At 41.8% G+C, this 19,105-nt stretch overlaps 1 protein-coding gene across 2 annotated transcripts in view; it reads left to right on the forward strand.

The window, feature by feature from the left end:
• The window catches only part of zgc:173742 (DNA topoisomerase I, mitochondrial), a 48,599-nt gene that overhangs the window by 29,054 nt on the left and 440 nt on the right, over positions 1-19,105 (forward strand). For both annotated transcript variants that reach the window (XM_034684670.1, XM_034684671.1), the window contains exons 15-19: positions 4,152-4,220; positions 12,441-12,555; positions 16,686-16,813; positions 16,979-17,079; positions 18,595-18,744. In XM_034684670.1, coding sequence (XP_034540561.1) covers positions 4,152-4,220; positions 12,441-12,555; positions 16,686-16,813; positions 16,979-17,079; positions 18,595-18,744 — 563 coding nt within the window. The remainder of the gene's footprint in view (positions 1-4,151; positions 4,221-12,440; positions 12,556-16,685; positions 16,814-16,978; positions 17,080-18,594; positions 18,745-19,105) is intronic.

Here is a 19,105-nt window from a genome sequence, read left to right on the forward strand (position 1 = left end):
CAAATGAGTGCATTCAAAAGCAACACATTAGCTAGAATTAATTAGTCGCTTGCATATTTTAGCATCATTATTCCCTGGGAAATCAGCGAGATTGCTGCTAAATGTCAATTGGAATAAAATGGAACGAAGGATGGGAGGAAGAAATGTTCATCTCTACACTCTGCTGTGGATTACATTTGTTTAATCTACTACTAAGGCCCATATTTTGGCATCCATACATTATTTCATAAGGAATGGTAAATCCAGTGCTGCTGCAAAAAATCCTCATATATACAACAAAGCACAATATGGAATTAATCTATAAATGACACTGAAGGGCATCTGTGCCATGGATTATATCTACACACATGTTCATCTCAACTTTAATTAAATAGTTTTTTTGTTAGCAGCAGCATCTGTGTGAACTCTGCAGAGGCGGACAAAGTACACGTCTTCATTACCAAAGTCAAATGAATGGTCAAACATTACTCCAATACAAGTGAAAATCAAATTATTACTTGAGTTAAAGTCCTGGAGTACTTTCTTTTAAAAATACTGAAGTATTCAAAGTCCTTTTTAAAGTATCTCTAAACGTATTTTCACAAAGCATGATTTCATATCTAAAAAGTCTACCATGAAATATAAACTAAGTTACTACAAGCACAGACAAGTTTACAATGTTCATCTGGAATCAAAGCAGTGTGTTAGCTCCAGACCTCCACATGCTTTCTCAGGTTAGATGCTGATGTTTTGGAGGCTGTGATGAAGTTTGTGTGGTAAACAGATCAGAGATTTACAACAATACAAACAATCATTCTTTATTTCAAAACCTCAAACGTGGGTTTAAAATACGGTCGTGGTGCTCATGTAGAGAATCATCATCCTTCTCAGTCATAGCCATCATCACCACGACTAAATGAACGCACTGATCTGAAGAACGTTTGATCTACGCTCAACCCAGGTATGGCTACACCACTGAGACAAACCAAACACAAGTACACCAACATTTTACGGTCTTTGGGTTCTGATTTCAGAAAAGAAAACTCATCAGTTGACTTAAAAGCAAAAGTAGTGAGTAACTAGAGCACTGATAGAAATGTAGTGGAGTCAAAAATATGATATTTGTCTTTAAATGGAGTAAAAGTATAAAGCTCCCCAAAAAATAATACTTAAGTAAAGTACTCAAAAACTGTACGTAAGTACTGTATTCAAGTAAATTTACTTTGTTGTTGACTTCTCTGAATGCACAGCAGTGACTACACATAAAGCTGGGTGATATTGAACATTTTGTTATCATAGTAAAATATTTCATATCAAACAATATCATTAATTTTCACGATAAATATCAAATCATTATTTCATTTAGATTTAAATGCAGAGTTTTGGTCCTGAGTAAAAGTTGAAGAAACCAGACAGTTTGTTAGTTTGTATCTGGATTTAGTTTTCTGATGAACTTCTTGAATCCATCATTTCTGGTGGTGCTAACAGGAAGCAGGTATTTTGTGTAAAATTAAATTTTTGTGAAGTTTTAGTTTGTAATTCTTATTTTTCTCAGGTTGAGTTTATTTCCATAATTTGATTTAAATTTACAACAAATATTAAATTGTGTACTGTATGAGTTTAGTAGAGTATTGTTTTGAGTAGTACTCTCCCCTTCAAGATTACTAAGGGTTACGGGCAGAGTGATGTTGTTTCCCACAGTGCAGTGAATGCATCACGCTCATTCGATGCTCTATTGTACTACAGTCTCGGTGGACATTAAACGTGTTAGAAATGAACAGCAGAAGTTGTCTCTGTGCTCTTCCTTTACCTTCATCCTGAAAGTATATTTAATGAAGTGTATTAAGTTAATAGTTAACTCGGAGTCCACACAGTGTCAGACTAACGACTAACGACTCTGCTTTGAGCTGCTAGGTTTTGAGTTTTCTTCATTGTCGCTGTCGCTCCTTTCAGCTGTGTTTACATTCTGCTCCGAACATCTTTAAGCCCCGCCTACCTCTCATCCAGCGACATGATTGGCTGTTCAATGCCGTCTTCTTCTCCTGTCTAATGTTGGGTGGCAACTTGTGTTTTTTATCGAACATCGTTTATATTTATATCAACAAAAATGATATCAAGATAATTATCATCATCTAATTATCGCCCAGCACTAACTACACAGCTTCCTTGTATCTCTGCTCATTCTTTTTCTTTTTTTTTATAAAAAATAATTTAATTTGATTTAATAATAAATAAATAAAAATAAAATGAATGTAAAATAATAATAATAAAATAATGTTAATGAATTAGAAGGAAGTAGCAGTTGTTTGTCCTGTATATACAGGTCACCCATGCATTCTTGATTTGAAAGAGAACCTTCTTCTTCTCCATGTGAGCTCCAAGTAGAAGGCTGAATTACTTCATCAGCTAGAGAGTGAGTGTGAGGACACCTGCACATGTAGAAACATGTTGTGTTTACCAGACCAGGTCTGATAAACATGTTTTTATTTTTTTGTTTTCCTAATAATAATAATTACTCTTCTTAGCACACAAATCCACACACAACACATCACCAGACCAATTAGGAGAGCTCACCGAGGTGTCTGTGCTTCTCTGAGACTCCGACAGACTCTGATTTGCATTTTCAGGCAAAAAAGCCCTCACACTCTTCTTTACATCTTCAGTTCATTTCCCCAAAGGGAAAGAGACTGACACACAACTCAGCCAGTGAATATGTCAGTGTGTTTTATTAAGAAACACATCTGTTGCTATTAATTGGTGTCTTGCATATTTTACTGGTTTATTTGGGGAATAGTGTGAGTGAAGCCTGGGAAGGGGGCTGGAAATGTCAGCTGCATCTCTGCCAGTTTGACTCCTCTGGCTCGGCTCTGAGATGGACAAACGAAGTCAGGCTTCAAACACACACGCACACACACACACACACACACACACACACACACACACACACACACACACACACACACACACACACACACACACACACACACACACACACTGTAATATTAAAGCATGTTTAAACATTTGAATAATCTAATCTTAATTAGGAATGCTTAACCCTGATAACAATGCAGACAACAAAGGACAAGAAGGGTAACCACGCAGGAATGTGGACGTTAAAGCTAGGGTTGGTAGTCACGGAATACTAGCATGAATTTGAATGTAGCATTTCCTCAGGACTCCTTCTAACCCCCTCCCCTCGGACCTCCTCCAAAACGACGCCCCTGCTCACATGCACGAGCGCCGCTGATTTGCGACCATATGATCGTGACTGATTCAAAACCGGTCCTCAGCACATTGTTTGTGTTTTGCACTACGTCAACTCATGTCTCACTCAGTGGTAAGAAAACACCAAAACATTCTCATAGTGAAAGTTTAAAACACAAACAAACATGAAATGTACCCGCAGGAGGCGGGCAGAATGGCAGGACGGGATTTGATTGGTTTCATAATTTGGCTCCTCATCTTACGGTCTATGGTGTCAACAAGTAGGAGCTAAATGTGTGGAACTCTTTTCCGCGGATTGATTTGACATGACGTGTGATCAGTTTGCCTCTTGCGTTGCTAATGTTACTGAAAGTTAATAACCGCTGTCAAGGGGTTGTCAAGGGGTTTAAACAATCAGAATCAAGCATCTTACACAACTGGAAGATCAAGAGAGCCAGGTATTAAAGATGTTTATAGGAGAAAACAGAAACAGCAAAGCAGCAGGGTGACTCTGTGGTTCCTAAGAGACCCAGAACACGATGTCCTGTGGTCCAAAGCCTTCATGGGAGAAGGAAGTGAAGCCTTTAACAACAAAATCATAAATAATAACAATGAGCTTCCAGTTCTTCTAATATCTCTGCCCTTTCTGGTGGCATGTCTCAGAGAAAAGAGGTCTTTTGTTCGTCTCTCTAAATGTCCTGAACAGTTTTCTGTCATTTACAGACTCTTGGAAACACCTTTCAGACATCTTCTGGTTCTCTGTCGCTAACCTTTTAAAAGGACCACTTCCTGCTTGTTGCCCAGTTACAGAAGTACTCTGGTCCCACTAATAATACATTAGTCATCTATGCACTATATACCGTTTATAATAAATGAGAATTCTTATTTTAGTAACCGCACGAGAAAGAATTGAATCAGAAAATCTCGTTATGTCCGTTGACCCGTCTTTTTCTCTGTTTCTGTTTCAGGTTTTTAAAAATCTGAAGTTGTTCCTGGATAACAAGCAGGCTGGAGACGACCTCTTTGACCGCCTTAATGTGAGTCTCACTAACTACTATACACTGATGTGCTTTAGTAATTCTGACATATTGAGAGTCTTTCTAGCTGCCAAGGATTTTAAGTTTGAATCCTTTTGTGAAACACAGCCAGATGAAGCGCTGCATTATTGTTAAAAGCAAGAATTTGTCCAAGGTTATGTAAAATGTGTGAGAAAAAGTCCCCCGAGGTGTGCAATATATGCAGAGAAGGCAGTGGGAGATTGTGAGAGGAAAATATAATTTCTTTTTTATTTATTTCCAGAGACAGAAGGCTGAGGCGGTGGAGAAGCAGGGACTAAATTGTAAGGTGTAAGAGATGAGATTGAATGAGGATGAGCCATTGGTGTGGAGAGATGAAAGGAGTAAAGTGAGGAAACGGGAGGTGAGAAGAAGTGGGGTGGGGGTATTGGAAGCTGGGACACTGAAGGCGGTAAAGGAGTTTCAAAAGAGAGAAGGGATGGACTGTGGCAGATAAAAATGAAACTGGGCTCCTGAAAATTGAAAGTGAACATGCTGGGTAGATGAATTTCCGCGCATAAAAATCTAGCGTCCTCTCAACCTCTCCTTCTGTCTGCAGGCAGCGAAGCCTCACAGAGTGGTGCATTTGTTCACACGGTTTGTCCACCGCAGAGAGACACGAGGCTTCCTGGGGTGAACTCAAGTTTCATGAAACAAGATCAGCATTATTTGTCTATTTGAGGCTTTACCTCAGGCCAGCAGAGTGGAGGGATGCTGTGATCTGACTGCTTTAGACTTCATACTCGGTCTTTTGGTATTTTGACTGAAAATCCATAGGCCAATAGCTCCTTGGTGACCAGTGTGTAATGAATAAGTTACAGTATAAGCCTCACAGTCAGACAGAGACTGGGATTGTTCTCTATGAAATAGACATAATCTGCTTTAATAAAGACATTCCTCTCCTGACTTTCAGTTAAATGTGACAGATAAATGGATTTAAACTCAGTTAATTGTTATTTCAATCAATCAATCTTTATTTATATATCGCCAAATCACAACAAATGTTCTCCTCAGACTCTTTCCAAACAGAGCAGGTCTAGACCGTACTCTATGTTCTATTATTAACAAAGGCCCAACATCAAGACAGGATCAGATCCAGTCCCATCTTACAGACAGGACTCAGTCTGATCTCATCTTAATCCACCAGGAGCAGAGCACTTTGCAGCATTTAGCAAGTTACAGTGGCAAGGACAAACTTCCTTTAACAGGCAGAAACCTCCAGCAGGACCAGACTCATGTTAGACACACATCTGCTGGGACAGAGTTGGGGTTGGAAACAGAGATAGAGGGAGATGAAGAGAGAGAGAGAGAGATGATAGTGATGAGACGGGTAGTAGTAGTAGTAGCTGTTGCCGCTGAAGTCCAGCACGTCCGTATCAGCTGGAGGACGTCTACGGCAGCGACTCAGAGGAACCTACGAGACAAGGGAGCTCAGGGACTCCAGAATGGTCTGTGGTTAGGAAATTTAATGGGACATGGAGGGTTAAAGTAAGTTGGGGGTGGGGAGAAGGGGGTGAGATAGGATCCCAGTGTGTCAGTGTGCCAGGCTCCCCCGGCAGTCTACGCTTATAGCAGCATAACTAAGAGTTGGTCAGAGCCTGAGCCAGCTCTAGCTATAAGCTTTATCAAAAAGGAAAGTTTGAAGCCTACTCATATCAGAGATATATACAGACTGTGTACACTTCTATCTTATGAATTGGTTATTAAGGTTATTAAAAACATACCCACAGTGTGGTTCAGAAGTGAGATGGTTACCACAGTTTAGTGTTTGTACATTTTCTTGATAGGTTGTGCAGTATGGGGTAGGGCTGTCAAAATTGCTCCAAAATGACGTTCGAATATTCGCTCTAAAAAAAAACCATACTAATACAAACTAATACAAGGAGACATAACTACTTGTATATGTATTTTTATTTAAGATATAACATGCCTAAAACATACCTACATGCTCGCTCGCTCGCCCCCCTCTCTGTGCGCAATGCGCTGAGTGAGTGCTGAACAAGACTGCGAGCAATTAAAGGTCCCAACTCTTGTCCCTAATATAGGCAGGCTTCATTCAGTGATTGAAGCAAATATTATTAACATTAATTGAAGTTAAAAATGAAAAAATAGTCCACTTACATTCTTGGCGCTTGTATAAAAAAAAGAGGAAAAACTGCATTTTACCCCAGTGTCACTGATTGTTGGGCTCTTTTAGTCCACTGTCAATGCAGGGTCTTAGGCCGGACAGGTTATTTGCCAAAAACATGAGACAGTCCACATGTGAAGAGGCCCGATCTCTTTTTATTCACTGTATTCCCAGCGGAGGAAAAGACGCGTTCAGAGCGCACTGAGGATCCGGGGACAGAAAGATTTCTCCCTGCCGTCTGCTTCACGCTGTGCATGTGTGACTCCTGTGACCTGTCCCTGACCTGTCATGCAGTGCGCCCACTCGCAAAGCAGCCGCCGATGTGTTTTTTTTCCACAGTCGAATATTCATTTTCACAATCGAATCTCCGTTTCTTTTTAATATTCGAATATATATTCGAATTTAGAATATTCGTTGACAGCCCTAGTATGGAGTAATCCTGCAGTGTTGTGTCACTACTTCAAGGCTGCATCTGAGTAATTAAACCTTTGTCCTCTCTGACGTCAAACCAGGGTCCCTGCTTCTCATTACCTCACCTCAATATGCTCCTGAAGCTTATTCTGCATACTACAATCACTACTGTTTTCATGTGGGGGAGAATCATGACTGTAGGCTATCCATGTGTTAAAGCAGCCACAGTGAGGTCATATCTGACGCCCTATATCTTTCCCCTATAATTGAAAAATGTGCATGTGTGAAAGGAGCTGTGGACTCTGATGCACACAGAGGAGGAAAGAAGGAAATGAATGACATGTGTAACACCCTTTTGGATCCATTTGAGCCAGTTTGTACCTGTGTCAGTTTTTGGATCAGTGCGTCTCCAGCAGTGTGTCTTCTGTGAAAACATTTAGAGTCCGTACTAAAGCAGCTCACAGCCTGGAGAGCTCAGGTTAAGTTCTGTTGTTGCTGAAGAAATCCCCTCTCTGCTGCCTTCACAAGAAACGGAGAGCGAGCGTATTAGAAGAGCTTTGAAGAAACATGCAGTTAAAGAGATGCACATAAGAAAGCACGAGGAGGGCCAGCCGTGTGTCTGACAGGTAGGAAGAGGATGATGCAAGTCAGGAGCGGAGTGAGAGGGTGAGATGAGGAGATAGAGCAATTGAAGGATGGAGTGCGGAGCCTCTGCTCTCTGCCCTCCAGTGTGTCAGGAAATGTCAGGGAGTGTTGGAGGTGGAATGGTAATGGCTGCTGTGGGCAAGCCTGATTGACACACAGAAAGGCCAGGCCACTGAGAGAGCAGAGGGGGGGAGGAGGGGGGAGTGGAGTAGTAGACGGAGTTGTAGGAAAGTGACAGCTGGTCCAGGTGAGGGCAGGTTAGGAGGGAGCAGGGGAAAGTGGCTGGAAAAAGGGTGGAAGAGAGGTAGAAGGATGTCACGTTGATATGAAGAGCTGGAGGTAAAATTGGAGTTGGGAAGAAGGATGGGGGATGAGTGGTCTGTGAAGGGCCACTTTTATCTTTGAGCTTTTGTGACGAGACGATGGTGGACACTTCAAATATGAAGGTGTGAAATGTTGAGTGAAGGAAAAGAAGAATGAAGGAGTGAAAGGGTTATATTTCTCATCATAAGATTACCAGTCAGTCATCTGAAGCTGCTCTCGTCTGATTAGTGAGCAAGGTGTCATTTTTATTTTTGTAAATCTCTTTTGAAAGACTTCCTAGAAAGAGTACAGCCTCTATTTTGCTTTGGGTGGCTCAAATGACGTCATACAACCGTCCTTACATTCAGCAGTGTTGAGGTGTCTGTTGGTTTACTCAGAAGTAACCTGTGTATGTGGCTCACCTGGGCAGAGAGAGATGTCAAACCTGTACAAACTGAGAAAAAAAAACACACCTGAGGACTGCTTGAGGGGATTCAAAGTGTGAACATCATGTTTCAGAACGAAAAGTGACAAAAGTGAAGGTGTAAAAGTGTCACCTGCCTTCCACGTGCTTTAACAAACTGCCTGAAGTGGAGGTAATGAGCTCACATTATTCCTGAGTGACTGAGCAGATGCTGCACAATCCAACAAGCACATCCTGGAAGCATACAGGATACACTGACATCTTAAAGCTGCAGATCTCAGACTTTAACATCCTGGAGTCAAATCCTGAACAGGACTGGATGATGTTTCCTTTGTTTCCGTCTTCGTCTGACCCATCCTGTTAGAATTTCAATACGATTCTATGGATTTTAAGTTGTATTTAACGTAATGTTCACTGTAGAGCATGCTGCGTTAAAGTTAAAGCCTGACTTATACTTCTCCATTGAATCGATGGCCTAGCCTACGCTGAAGGTCCGTGTAGCTCCCGTACCTACGCAGAGGCCTACGCATGTAGCTGACGCGCACCTCCTCCAAAATGTAACTATGCGTTGAAGCCCTGTGATTGGCCCATCGGCGGCTTGTTATTTTCTGCATTTACAGCACTTCCTGGATCCCCGCTCATCAGCCGCACATCGGCCGTGTATTTAATCTCCTCCTCTCTATTCTTCATGTAATCATGTCTGTATGATAAACAGCAACATGTATCAGCTGTAGATTAAAGGTGACATATCACGCTTTAGAGGTCCCCAAAACATGTCTTCAAAGTTTATGCTCAACAAAACACTTTGAAATCAGATTTTGGCATGCCTGAAGAACCCTCTTCTTCAGCCCTCCTCAGAACACTCTGGCTGTTTCCGAAATCGCCTACTATACTAGCAGTACGTACTGATATGTCCAAAATTCAGTATGTAGTAAGTAGTATGTGAACAAGAGCAAAATCTGCAGTATGCCAAAACTCCCCGGATGTCTACTGATTCGGGAAAATATCTCAGTGTGCATCGGACCAGTCTTCCTCGCGTACTGTTTCCCATAATGCACAGCGCTCGTTCTGCTTTTTCTTTTTCCTCATTTTTTGATGGGAGGAAATCTGTTTTTGGGTGCTGTGAAAGTTATCAAATTACATATAAACCACTTCCTAACTTTTTAAATCATAAATGGATGCTAAACAAGCATTTTATTTATCGGCTTCGCCGTTGTTTACTTCCGCTTTCCGAAACCGGAAATCCAGCGAAGTCTGGCTCAGCATGCTGCATGACAGATCGGACAGAACAGTCATACTACATACTAAATTCAAATGCAGTATGTAGTAGGCAATACCTACTGCCTACTACATTAGTAAGTAGTATGTAGCAGGCCGTTTCGGAAACAGCCCATGTTTTCTCTCTGACCACGCCCCCTCAGGAAGTGGATGTGTCCTCAGCTGTCCAGCACGTTGATCTAATGTTTACATGTTGGCTGAATATACACGGCTGCTCACAGACCCGCGTTACTTCAACCCTCTGAATCTGATCCAGAATCTGATCCTGACGGAGAGGCGCCTGTAGCAGGACCTTTCTGAACGATTGGTCACAGATTTAGCGTTTCTTGTTGTTTCATTTGTCAGTATGTCGACGTGTGTTTTGGTACACAGCTACTAACATGTAGCTATGTGGCTATGCTAACTAGCGCTAGCACTTATCCATGATAAATAAAAATCATCCACTAGATCTTCAAATCTGCAGACGTGGAGAGTCAAACCGACCTCTGCCAGAAAGGCAGCGGGAACTTTTCTGAAGGATTGGTCACAGATTTAGTATTTCTTGTTGTTTTATTTGTCAGTATGTCGACGTGTGTCTTGGTACACAGCTACAGCTACGACATGTAGCTATGTGGCTATGTTAACTAGCGCTAGCACTTTTCCATGACAAATAAAAATCATCCACTAGATCTTCAAATCTGCAGACGTGGGGAGTAAAACCGACCTTTGTGTTTATGAAGACAGCCTACAACTAGCATGCCTCCCTCCTAAGCTCCTTGTTAGCACACATTTGTGCAGGTAATGAAAAACGGAGGAGGAGTTCAGTATTATTTTATACAGTCTATGGGCTGAACAAGCTCCGAGCTCTGACTCCGTTATAGACCGGATATTGTTGTGACGTAACAAAACACGGAAAACTGAAACGGCTCGTTTCACACACATTTACAGAAAGGTGGAGAAATCAAAACAGGGGCAGAATGGATTTTATTCATGCCAGGGAAACATATTTCAGGTAGAGAACCATTAAAAACTCAATTTTTCCATGATATGTCACCTTTAACATAACACGCTCTCAATCCCTGTGGAAAAGTAAACAGAGATCGTAGCGGGGTCGGAAGCAGGCGACCGGCTATCAGAGAGACCACACTGCCCTCAAGCGTTTCGGCGGAGCATTGCTGCGCGACACGGTCACATTGACGCACAAGTATGTGGTGCTCCTGTTCGCGTCAGCCCTCGCTACATAGGTGCAATGCTAAAGTATAAATCAGCCTTTAGTGGCGTTAATGTGGCCTCTATTTTTAGATCTCTGTGAGTACCGTGCTGCAAACACATTTGATCACCTGCAGAGTGAATGTCAGGTGCTGCAGGTTAACGTCAGAAAGCTAGGAGAGAGCATGGAGGTCATTGATCACAGATGGCATTTGTGTTTGGATATAGAAAAGAAGATGTGAAAATGTTGAGCTGATCTACTCATGCTGCTCAGGTTTATGTGTTGGAAACAGTTACATCTCTAAATGCTCATCCCCAATGAATGTGCTTTAGAGAAGCTTGTTTTTCTGGGCATGCACACACACTCACACTTACACAACTTCTGGCTGGCACAAAGGTTCACACGCACTATGCAGGCACGCACGCACGCACGCATGCACGCTCTGCTGTTTGAGGTTAACTGTAACCTCACAGGGATTTCTTTAACTACATCTGCGTTAAGTATATTGAGTTATAACCTGCGGGGAAGTGTATTCCCCATGAGCTGCTTTATTTTGACACTTATCATTATTTTCCTCTTGCTCCATTGTTTTCCTTCCACTAACTACTTGAGGAGTTTTTTCTCTCTTACAGGGGAGTGACGCAGAGAACAGAATAAATTGAATGGAGTGAAGAACGAGAAGCAGGTCATCATTGCTAGTTTAGAATCTCAACAGTCAATATTTCAGCACAAATAAGCTGGCACTATGTTAATGAGAAAGTCCAGCCCGCTGCGTCCTGCATTATAGAAAGCAAATAAGAAGTGCAGTAATGACAAGCTATTACAATGCCTTCAGAAATGACAGGCATGACACACACACACACACACACACACACATGCGCGCACGCACACGCACGCATGCACGCACACACACACACACACCTGTGCACAAAGAGCACACGATGCCAGGGGAGTTTGGGGTGTGAGAGCGATCGTACTTGCCCCTTGGATTTGCAGACACCTTCATTAGCATTGCAGGGGCAGTAGAAGCTCGCTCATCAGCAGGGCAGGCACGACAGTAATTGTGCATTTGTACGAATGTGTGTACCTGAGTGTCCTCCAGCACATGCATGCATACGTATGTACACACCCAGCTTCTCTCCTCTAGATAATGGGCTGCTGCAGTGACACACACAAGCACATTTAGGCGACTCTGTGGCCCCAGACGTCCTGGTCCTGACCCTGCCCTGATTAAACCACATTATTGTTGCAATCTCCGTTAGTTATTTTGTTATCCGTCGCTGTGAGCCGTGAGCTCACCCCACCAGCAGGCTGATCAGGAGTTTTTCCTCGTGCTTTCATCTATGTTTAGAAATGTGTGTGTTATCTCGTTCTCCAGGTCTGTGTGTTTGCTCTCCATATCCGTGTGTGTTCAGGACGCCTCATGTTTGCTTTACCATCACACCAGCCCTTACGCTGTTCACTGTGTTTCATCCCCTTTCTGTTCTGGTGAGGCTGCAGCCATTTGACAGAAGCTAATGCTATCTAACCACTGACCTACAGAATGTCTGGTGGTGGGGGGTGGGGGGGGTGGGGGTCTGTGATCAGCTTTAATCTTATTTTAAGGGAAGATGATGATCATGAATCCAGAGATGGTATTTTATGTGTTTTATTTATTAATGTGTAATACAGGTACTTTTATTCCATCTGTGATATGATACCACAGTGCCATCTAGTGGTAGAGTTTGCACACAGCTGCTGTCATGCTTCCTCCTCAGTGTGTTTGTTCTGCAGCTCACTGATGAGTGTTGCTCTGTGTCTCTCTGCTTTCATCTCTCATTGCAGACAACCTCACTGAACAAGCACCTGAGCAGGCTGATGCCCGGCCTGACTGCCAAGGTCTTCAGGACATACAACGCCTCCATCACTTTACAGCAGCAGCTCAAAGAGCTCTCAAACAGTAGGACACACACACACACACGCACACACTGCAGTGTTTCCAACAGAATGACAACATACATGAGGCGGAGGGGATTTAAAGTCAGTACATTAACATGAATCTTATTTTAGTGTGTGTTCAAAAACAAGAGTTTGGCACACACTAAAAGAAATTTGAAATCTTAAAAGACTTTGAAAATGTGAGAGAACCAACACATGAGGACAAATAGTGACAGATTCAAACAAGGTCCTGGTCCTGTCTCCAAACTGAAGATCTTGTGAAACCTTAAGGGATCGAATGTGACTTTGAAGTCACAGGCTTTCACCCATAGGCTGTATAAAATAATGGACGTAGTAACCATGACGTCAGCTGTCTGTTCCTGAGCGCTGTTTTGAAGCCAATCGTCGTCCGGTGCCATATTTGAAACCCTGAACTCAACCAAACTTAGTGTGAGGTAAAGAGGCGGAGTTTCAGCCTCCTAGCCAACAGCTGTGTTCCCGCCTGTTAATCAAGTCAGTCATGTCCTTAAATGGGCAAAACTTGTAATCTTAATATCTTCTGAACTGTCGTGTTAGAAAAAAAATCACCCCGTACAGTGTGTGCCGATAGAGAAATGAAATCTTCAGACTGAATTTGTTTTTTGAACCAGGCTGTAAACATGTTTATTTCTGCTGTAAAGATCATCTTTTTTGAATGGTTGTCTATGTGGTTTCTGGTGTTTCTGCAGTCAGCCTCAAGTGGACGCTCTATGACTTTCAGTTTATAACACTTCCACATTGGCTTCATATTTTGAGACCAGAGGTTGCTGCTTGGTGAATATGGAGGCTCACTGCTGTTAGCTTTCTACTAATTTCATTGCTGTAGCATTTTCTGTTCAGTTCCTCTCCTTGTCAGCTTGATTGTGGTATGTTTCAACAAACACACTGTGTAAACACTTACATAGTTTGCAAATCAACAACTCAACAAAGTAGTCCTCCACTTCTTGCATCCATCTAAGTTTATTTGTCATGTTTACTATTGTTGCCACGGCTGCGTTTGTTTCGTTTCCTTGTTCGATGGACAGTTCATAGAGTGCATGCTTGGCTGTCCTCAGGGTTCCCTCCACACAACAGGATATCTGATCGCAAATATTGAACATTTTTAATATTTATGATTTCAGGTCGACTCGATCGTCTTCTAACCACACCACAAGATAATCTGGCAAGATGATCTATAGAACTATAGAACCGTAGAACCCTTCGATACTCGGGCCTCTGCTAAATTTCGTTGACAGGAAACCATGCCTAAATTGGCCCGATTTTCTTGTATTGTGTACCCTGCTTTACTTTCTTTCAGTTCTGTTATTTGACCCACATCCCTCCTTCACACAGTACACCAACAGCTTTCCTTTCTTCATACCAAGCAGCAATCTCCGGCCAGCGAGAATTGAAGCCAATGCAGAAGTGTTGAAACTGCAGTTTCTCAATTGTCCACTTGAGGCTGGCTTCGGAAGTACCAGAAACCACATACACACAAATTCAAAAAGACGATCTTTACAGCAGAAATAAACAGGTTTACAGCCTGGTACAAAAAACAAGTGTAGTCTGCATAGCTCATTTCTCGATCGGCGCGCACTGTATGGGGGGGTGAATTTATTTATAATGTGGCAATTTCAAAGATATTAAGATTACGAGTTTTCCATAATGAGAGGCACAGCTGACTTGGCTTTCAGGCAGGAACACTGTATCTGTTGGCGAGCAGGCTTTACCTCACCCTAGCCCGACAGAAGTTCGGTTGACTTCAGCATATCCAATAGGGCTTCAAAACAGCGCTTCAGAAACAGATGGATGATGTCACGGATACTACAACCCTTATTTCTATAGTCTATGCTTCCTACACACAGCAGTGTCTCCAGCCCCGCCTCTCAGCTGTGAATGTCTAATCCTATGACAATATTCAGCGGCTACACGTTTCACAAAGACCCTCAATAACCTGATGTCACATTACCAACATCACCAAGAGGTGATCAGGATGTGGACGAGGTTTGTTAAAGGCACAGCGTTTCGCAACAATCTAAAACTGGACCAGTTCAGAATGACATCGATGGAAACCAGCTGCATGTAACTTTTGAAATACCGGCTTAAGAAAGTAGATATTTAATGTGAGACGTTCACTGCAATTAGTCTGTTACCAGGAGGGTTTGATATCTCTCTCTCTCAAAAAAATAAAAAACAAAGAAAAATGTAAAAATGTTTGAACATATATTTGTGCTAAGTATCGTCCATGTGTGGGAAACGCTGCTCAGTGTGCTAAAGCATTCTAACACCACATGAACGACCTTTAGAGAGCTGTATCCTTCTCCTCAGCAGCTGGACAGGTGTTAGTCTTAATACTGCAGCATTGGGTCGGTCTGGCTCTCATCTTTGTCTTATTACCTGGCTGCCTGTGTGACAGAGGTCCAGGATAAACCTGCCACACTTTTGACATGTGTTATTTTTAGCCTGCTTGATATTGTGACACCCTGACACCAGCCAGCCTCTCCAGCCATGGCAAGAGTGTATTATCACTGCAACCAGAGCCGTGCGTCTCCACCTCTTATCAGGCGGAACGTTGGCTGCCTCTGCCACGCGTTCTCATTTACAGATAGAGGCGTCACACACTCTTCTTATTTCTTGATTTCCACTAAGAGCCAATTGACGAGCGACACATGACTGTAGTATTTGTTTTGTGGAGGTCAGGAAAAAAGGATCAAGCTTGTCGTGGAATTTTCATAGTCCTATATATGTGTATGTAAGAATGTTTAACTATTGTATTCTTTCAGTCTAAGTGTCAAGTTTAGAATTCTAAATCCCAATTCAGTTTCTTTTAAATCTTGTCAGACATGGTAAGGCAAATAAAAGTTTTCACTTACCAGTCTTTGTCGTTAAGATGCTGTTCGTGACGCCAATTTGGGATGGAATTCAGCAACAAACTGGACACTGGACACAGAAGACTCTGACGGCTTACGTTGAAATAGTTTATGTAGAACTTGATCAAGAAGAAATAACATAAGAGTAGACCGGCAGGAGAGTGCAGTGCAATGCCAAGGCAGTTCTGACAGACAAAACCCATGGCATGGTATTTATTCCCCCCGAAGACAACACTAAAGTTAGATAACCATGTTTGGACAATAGGAACACAACAAGTGGGAAGAAGAGCTGTGCTCTGGTTCTGGAGACAGTAAGTCGGCCATAACACATAGATAAAGACGGGAACAGGGGGAGAGACCTTGACTACTACCCTGACAGTATCTCGCCCGTCACAGATGACATAGGAATCAAGTTACTCTAAACTTGACACTTAGACTGAAAGAATACAATAGTTAAACATTCTTACATACACATATATAAGACTATGAAAATTCCACGACAAAGCCTATTTTGATTTTAATGAATTTAATTGAAAATTTAATGAATGAAAGATGTTTATGCACAGAGCATAAACATTTTTTAAGCAAACTCAAGACCAACCTTTTTAGTCTCGCTTCTAACTGAGTTTTATTCTTATAACAGTTTATTTCACCTTACTTTATTTATTTATTTATTTATTATCTAGTTCAAATTTTAGTCACTTTTATCTATTTATTTACTTTAAGTATGGCATCTTATTTTTTTTTACTGGTTTGATATTTTAGTGTTTTATTATCTTATTAATGTATTTTATTTTGTTGAGTTTAATTTCCTGTGTTGAGTTTTAACATCTTATTTTACCTCGTGTTTCCTCATTAAGATACCATGAGAGCGTTTCCTCAGTTCCTTCAGCAACTTCTTTTTTTAATTTTCATTTATTTATTTATGTTATTTTCATTGTTATTTTTATTATTGTTCCATACATTGTGTACAAACCTTTGGATTGTGGGGTGGGTTTGGGGTAGGGGCTGGGGTTGGGATCAGAATGGGGGGGTCTTTTTTTATATCTTTTTTTTGTTTATTTATTTTTATTTATTCTATTTTAAGTTGTTTTTGTGTACAGCACTTTGTGTTACAATGTCATTGTACGACAAGTGCTTTATAGATAAAGTCTGATTGATTGATTGAAATGAAAAAGCAACCCAAAATTTACAGACATGGTTTGGTCTTAAGTTTCTGTGCTTAATTCTCGTCCTTCAATTCTATTTGTGTCCCCCTCTAAAGAGTCCGACAGTGTGGCAGAGAAAATCCTGTCCTACAACAGGGCCAACAGAGCAGTTGCTATTCTGTGTAACCACCAGCGGGCGCCACCAAAGACCTTTGATCAGTCCATGGCTAACCTCCAGGCCAAGGTAAGAACACCTGAACACACATTTACATTTCCCTTACACATGCAGATATGGTGGGTGTGTTGCATCATTCTGAAAGGAGCAGCGTGGTAACCTTTCCTGCTCAGTCAGTGATATTTAGAAGTGAGCAGTAATCCGTACATAAAAGCTACTTTGTCCTTCTCCCAGATTGATGCTCGGAAAGAGCAGCTGGCCTTAGCCAAGAAAGAGCTGAAACAGGCCAAGAAGGAGGCCAAGACAAAAGGCAGCCCTGACTCCAAGCTGCAGACGTAAGTGTGACTGAAGAAGAGAGAACAGCGTGCTGTGGCAGTACAACAATTAAAAATGACTGACAGCAATCTTAAACGGCAGGCGTCCCTTAATCTCAAGCATCACACTGGAGTACCAGTACAAAGGTACCCTGCAGGTTTAAGTGCCTCCAGACAACAGACACGCCGGCTCTCTGAATAATGAGCTGTGCGTTTTAGTGTAAGTTGTTTGTTTGTGGTGGTGGTGGTGGTAAACTCACAGAAATGAGCCTCCCTGCTGTTCAGTCTGTTTGTGCTCTCAGTTAGCTGTTTGTTAGCGTGCAGTAAGATGTACACATAGAGACAACTGCCTCTCTGTCTGTATTATCTTTACTTCATGATGGACAAGTTTGTTCACTAGATATTCATGCCTCAGGGAACATTATGTAAATTCAATCAAATGGTATTTCAAATTCAGTTCTTCATTCCAAAAATTACAGAAAAGTGTTTGTGACAGCAAAAAAAGTAAAGTAATGGACGCAGGGAGTTTGCATAGCGGCCAGGACTCTATAAAGCATTCAGTGGGATACAGTGCTGTTAACACACTTTCATCTCTGGCTCAGAGATCATCAAACAGAATTAAAGTCTTAGATATATTTTTTCTACAATCCTGTTCTATAGAAATAGACAATTTTCAAAACATTGAAACCCTCTATGTAACAGAGTCAATATGTCTAATGCCCCAAACATTTCAATAGGGGACAAATCCAGGTTGCAGGTAGGCCAGTTTAGCACCTGGACTCTTTAAACAGAGCTATGCTGTGGTAGCACATGCTGAATTAGGTTTGGCTTCTACAAGCTGTGGTAACTAAGGCCCCTTCTGATAACTGGCCAGGTGGTCCCTCTCCTCTTTTGCCAGGGGGGGATGAATGTCCTCTATTTCCAAACCCAGTTTCAAGTTTTGACCAATCAGAGAACAAGACAGGTCTCCACTTCACCTCAGTGTCAACTGGACTCTGGCTCAGAGAAGGTGGATGTGTTTCTGGATCGGTTTTCTATACAGTTTTTTTTATTTTGCATCGAAGAGTTCAAGTTTTCATTTAAATTTTTTATATTAATCTACAGCTGATACATGTTGCTGTTTATCATACAGACATGAGTACAGGGAAGAATAGAGAGGAGGGGATGAAATACACAGCGGGGATCCCAGAAGTGCTGTTAATGGTCTCAGTGCGTGTACGTAAGTTTTCATATCAGTGTGGAGCACGGCGCAGCAAAGTAAATGTCTGTGGAGGAGAATTAGCACGTATTAGTGCAGAGTATTTTCAGACAGACAAACAGAGGCTCAGATTGATATTTAGATCATTAAATTAGATGTAACACCTAAAATGTATTTTACGTTTTAGGTTTTAGATGATTGTTTACTCCATGTTGAGGACTTTAAACTACTTCCTGCTTGAACAGTTAAAAAAGTCTTGATGTCAGTAAACAGGGAGTCTTATTTGTAGCATAAGTTGTATGACCCTATTGCACCTGCCTGTGTTTATTCTGTGCCAGGCTGGTGGAGAGGAAGATGGCCACCGTTCAGCGCTGTGAGGAGCAGCTGCTAAAGATGGAGGTCCAAGCCACTGACAGAGAGGAAAACAAACAGATTGCTCTTGGTACCTCAAAGCTTAACTACCTGGATCCACGCATCACTGTGGCCTGGTGAGTCAAAGCTTACATGGAGACTCTGCTAACAACCTTGATGTCTTGATGAAAAGAATGTTCCTATTTGAGGGCACACAGAAACTCTTAGAACTATACGGACCACCTTCACCTGGGGCCTCTGGGCAAGCGTCATCAGATGAACATTTTGGGCACAACTTGTGAAGCTGTTCACTTCTAACTGCTGTGATTCAGTGTCATAGTCCACCATGTGTACTGTGGCTTGTTTAATACTTGTAATACTTGATTATGTTGGCATTGCTTTCATTTTTGCTGCTCATCTTTAGTGGCAAGTTTCTTCTGGACACCTTGTTTCTAAGACAAATGATTTGATGACCTATTAAAAAGTAAACTTGTGCTT

The sequence above is a fragment of the Notolabrus celidotus genome, chromosome 6, assembly GCF_009762535.1.
Source record: "Notolabrus celidotus isolate fNotCel1 chromosome 6, fNotCel1.pri, whole genome shotgun sequence".
NCBI lineage: Eukaryota > Metazoa > Chordata > Actinopteri > Labriformes > Labridae > Notolabrus > Notolabrus celidotus.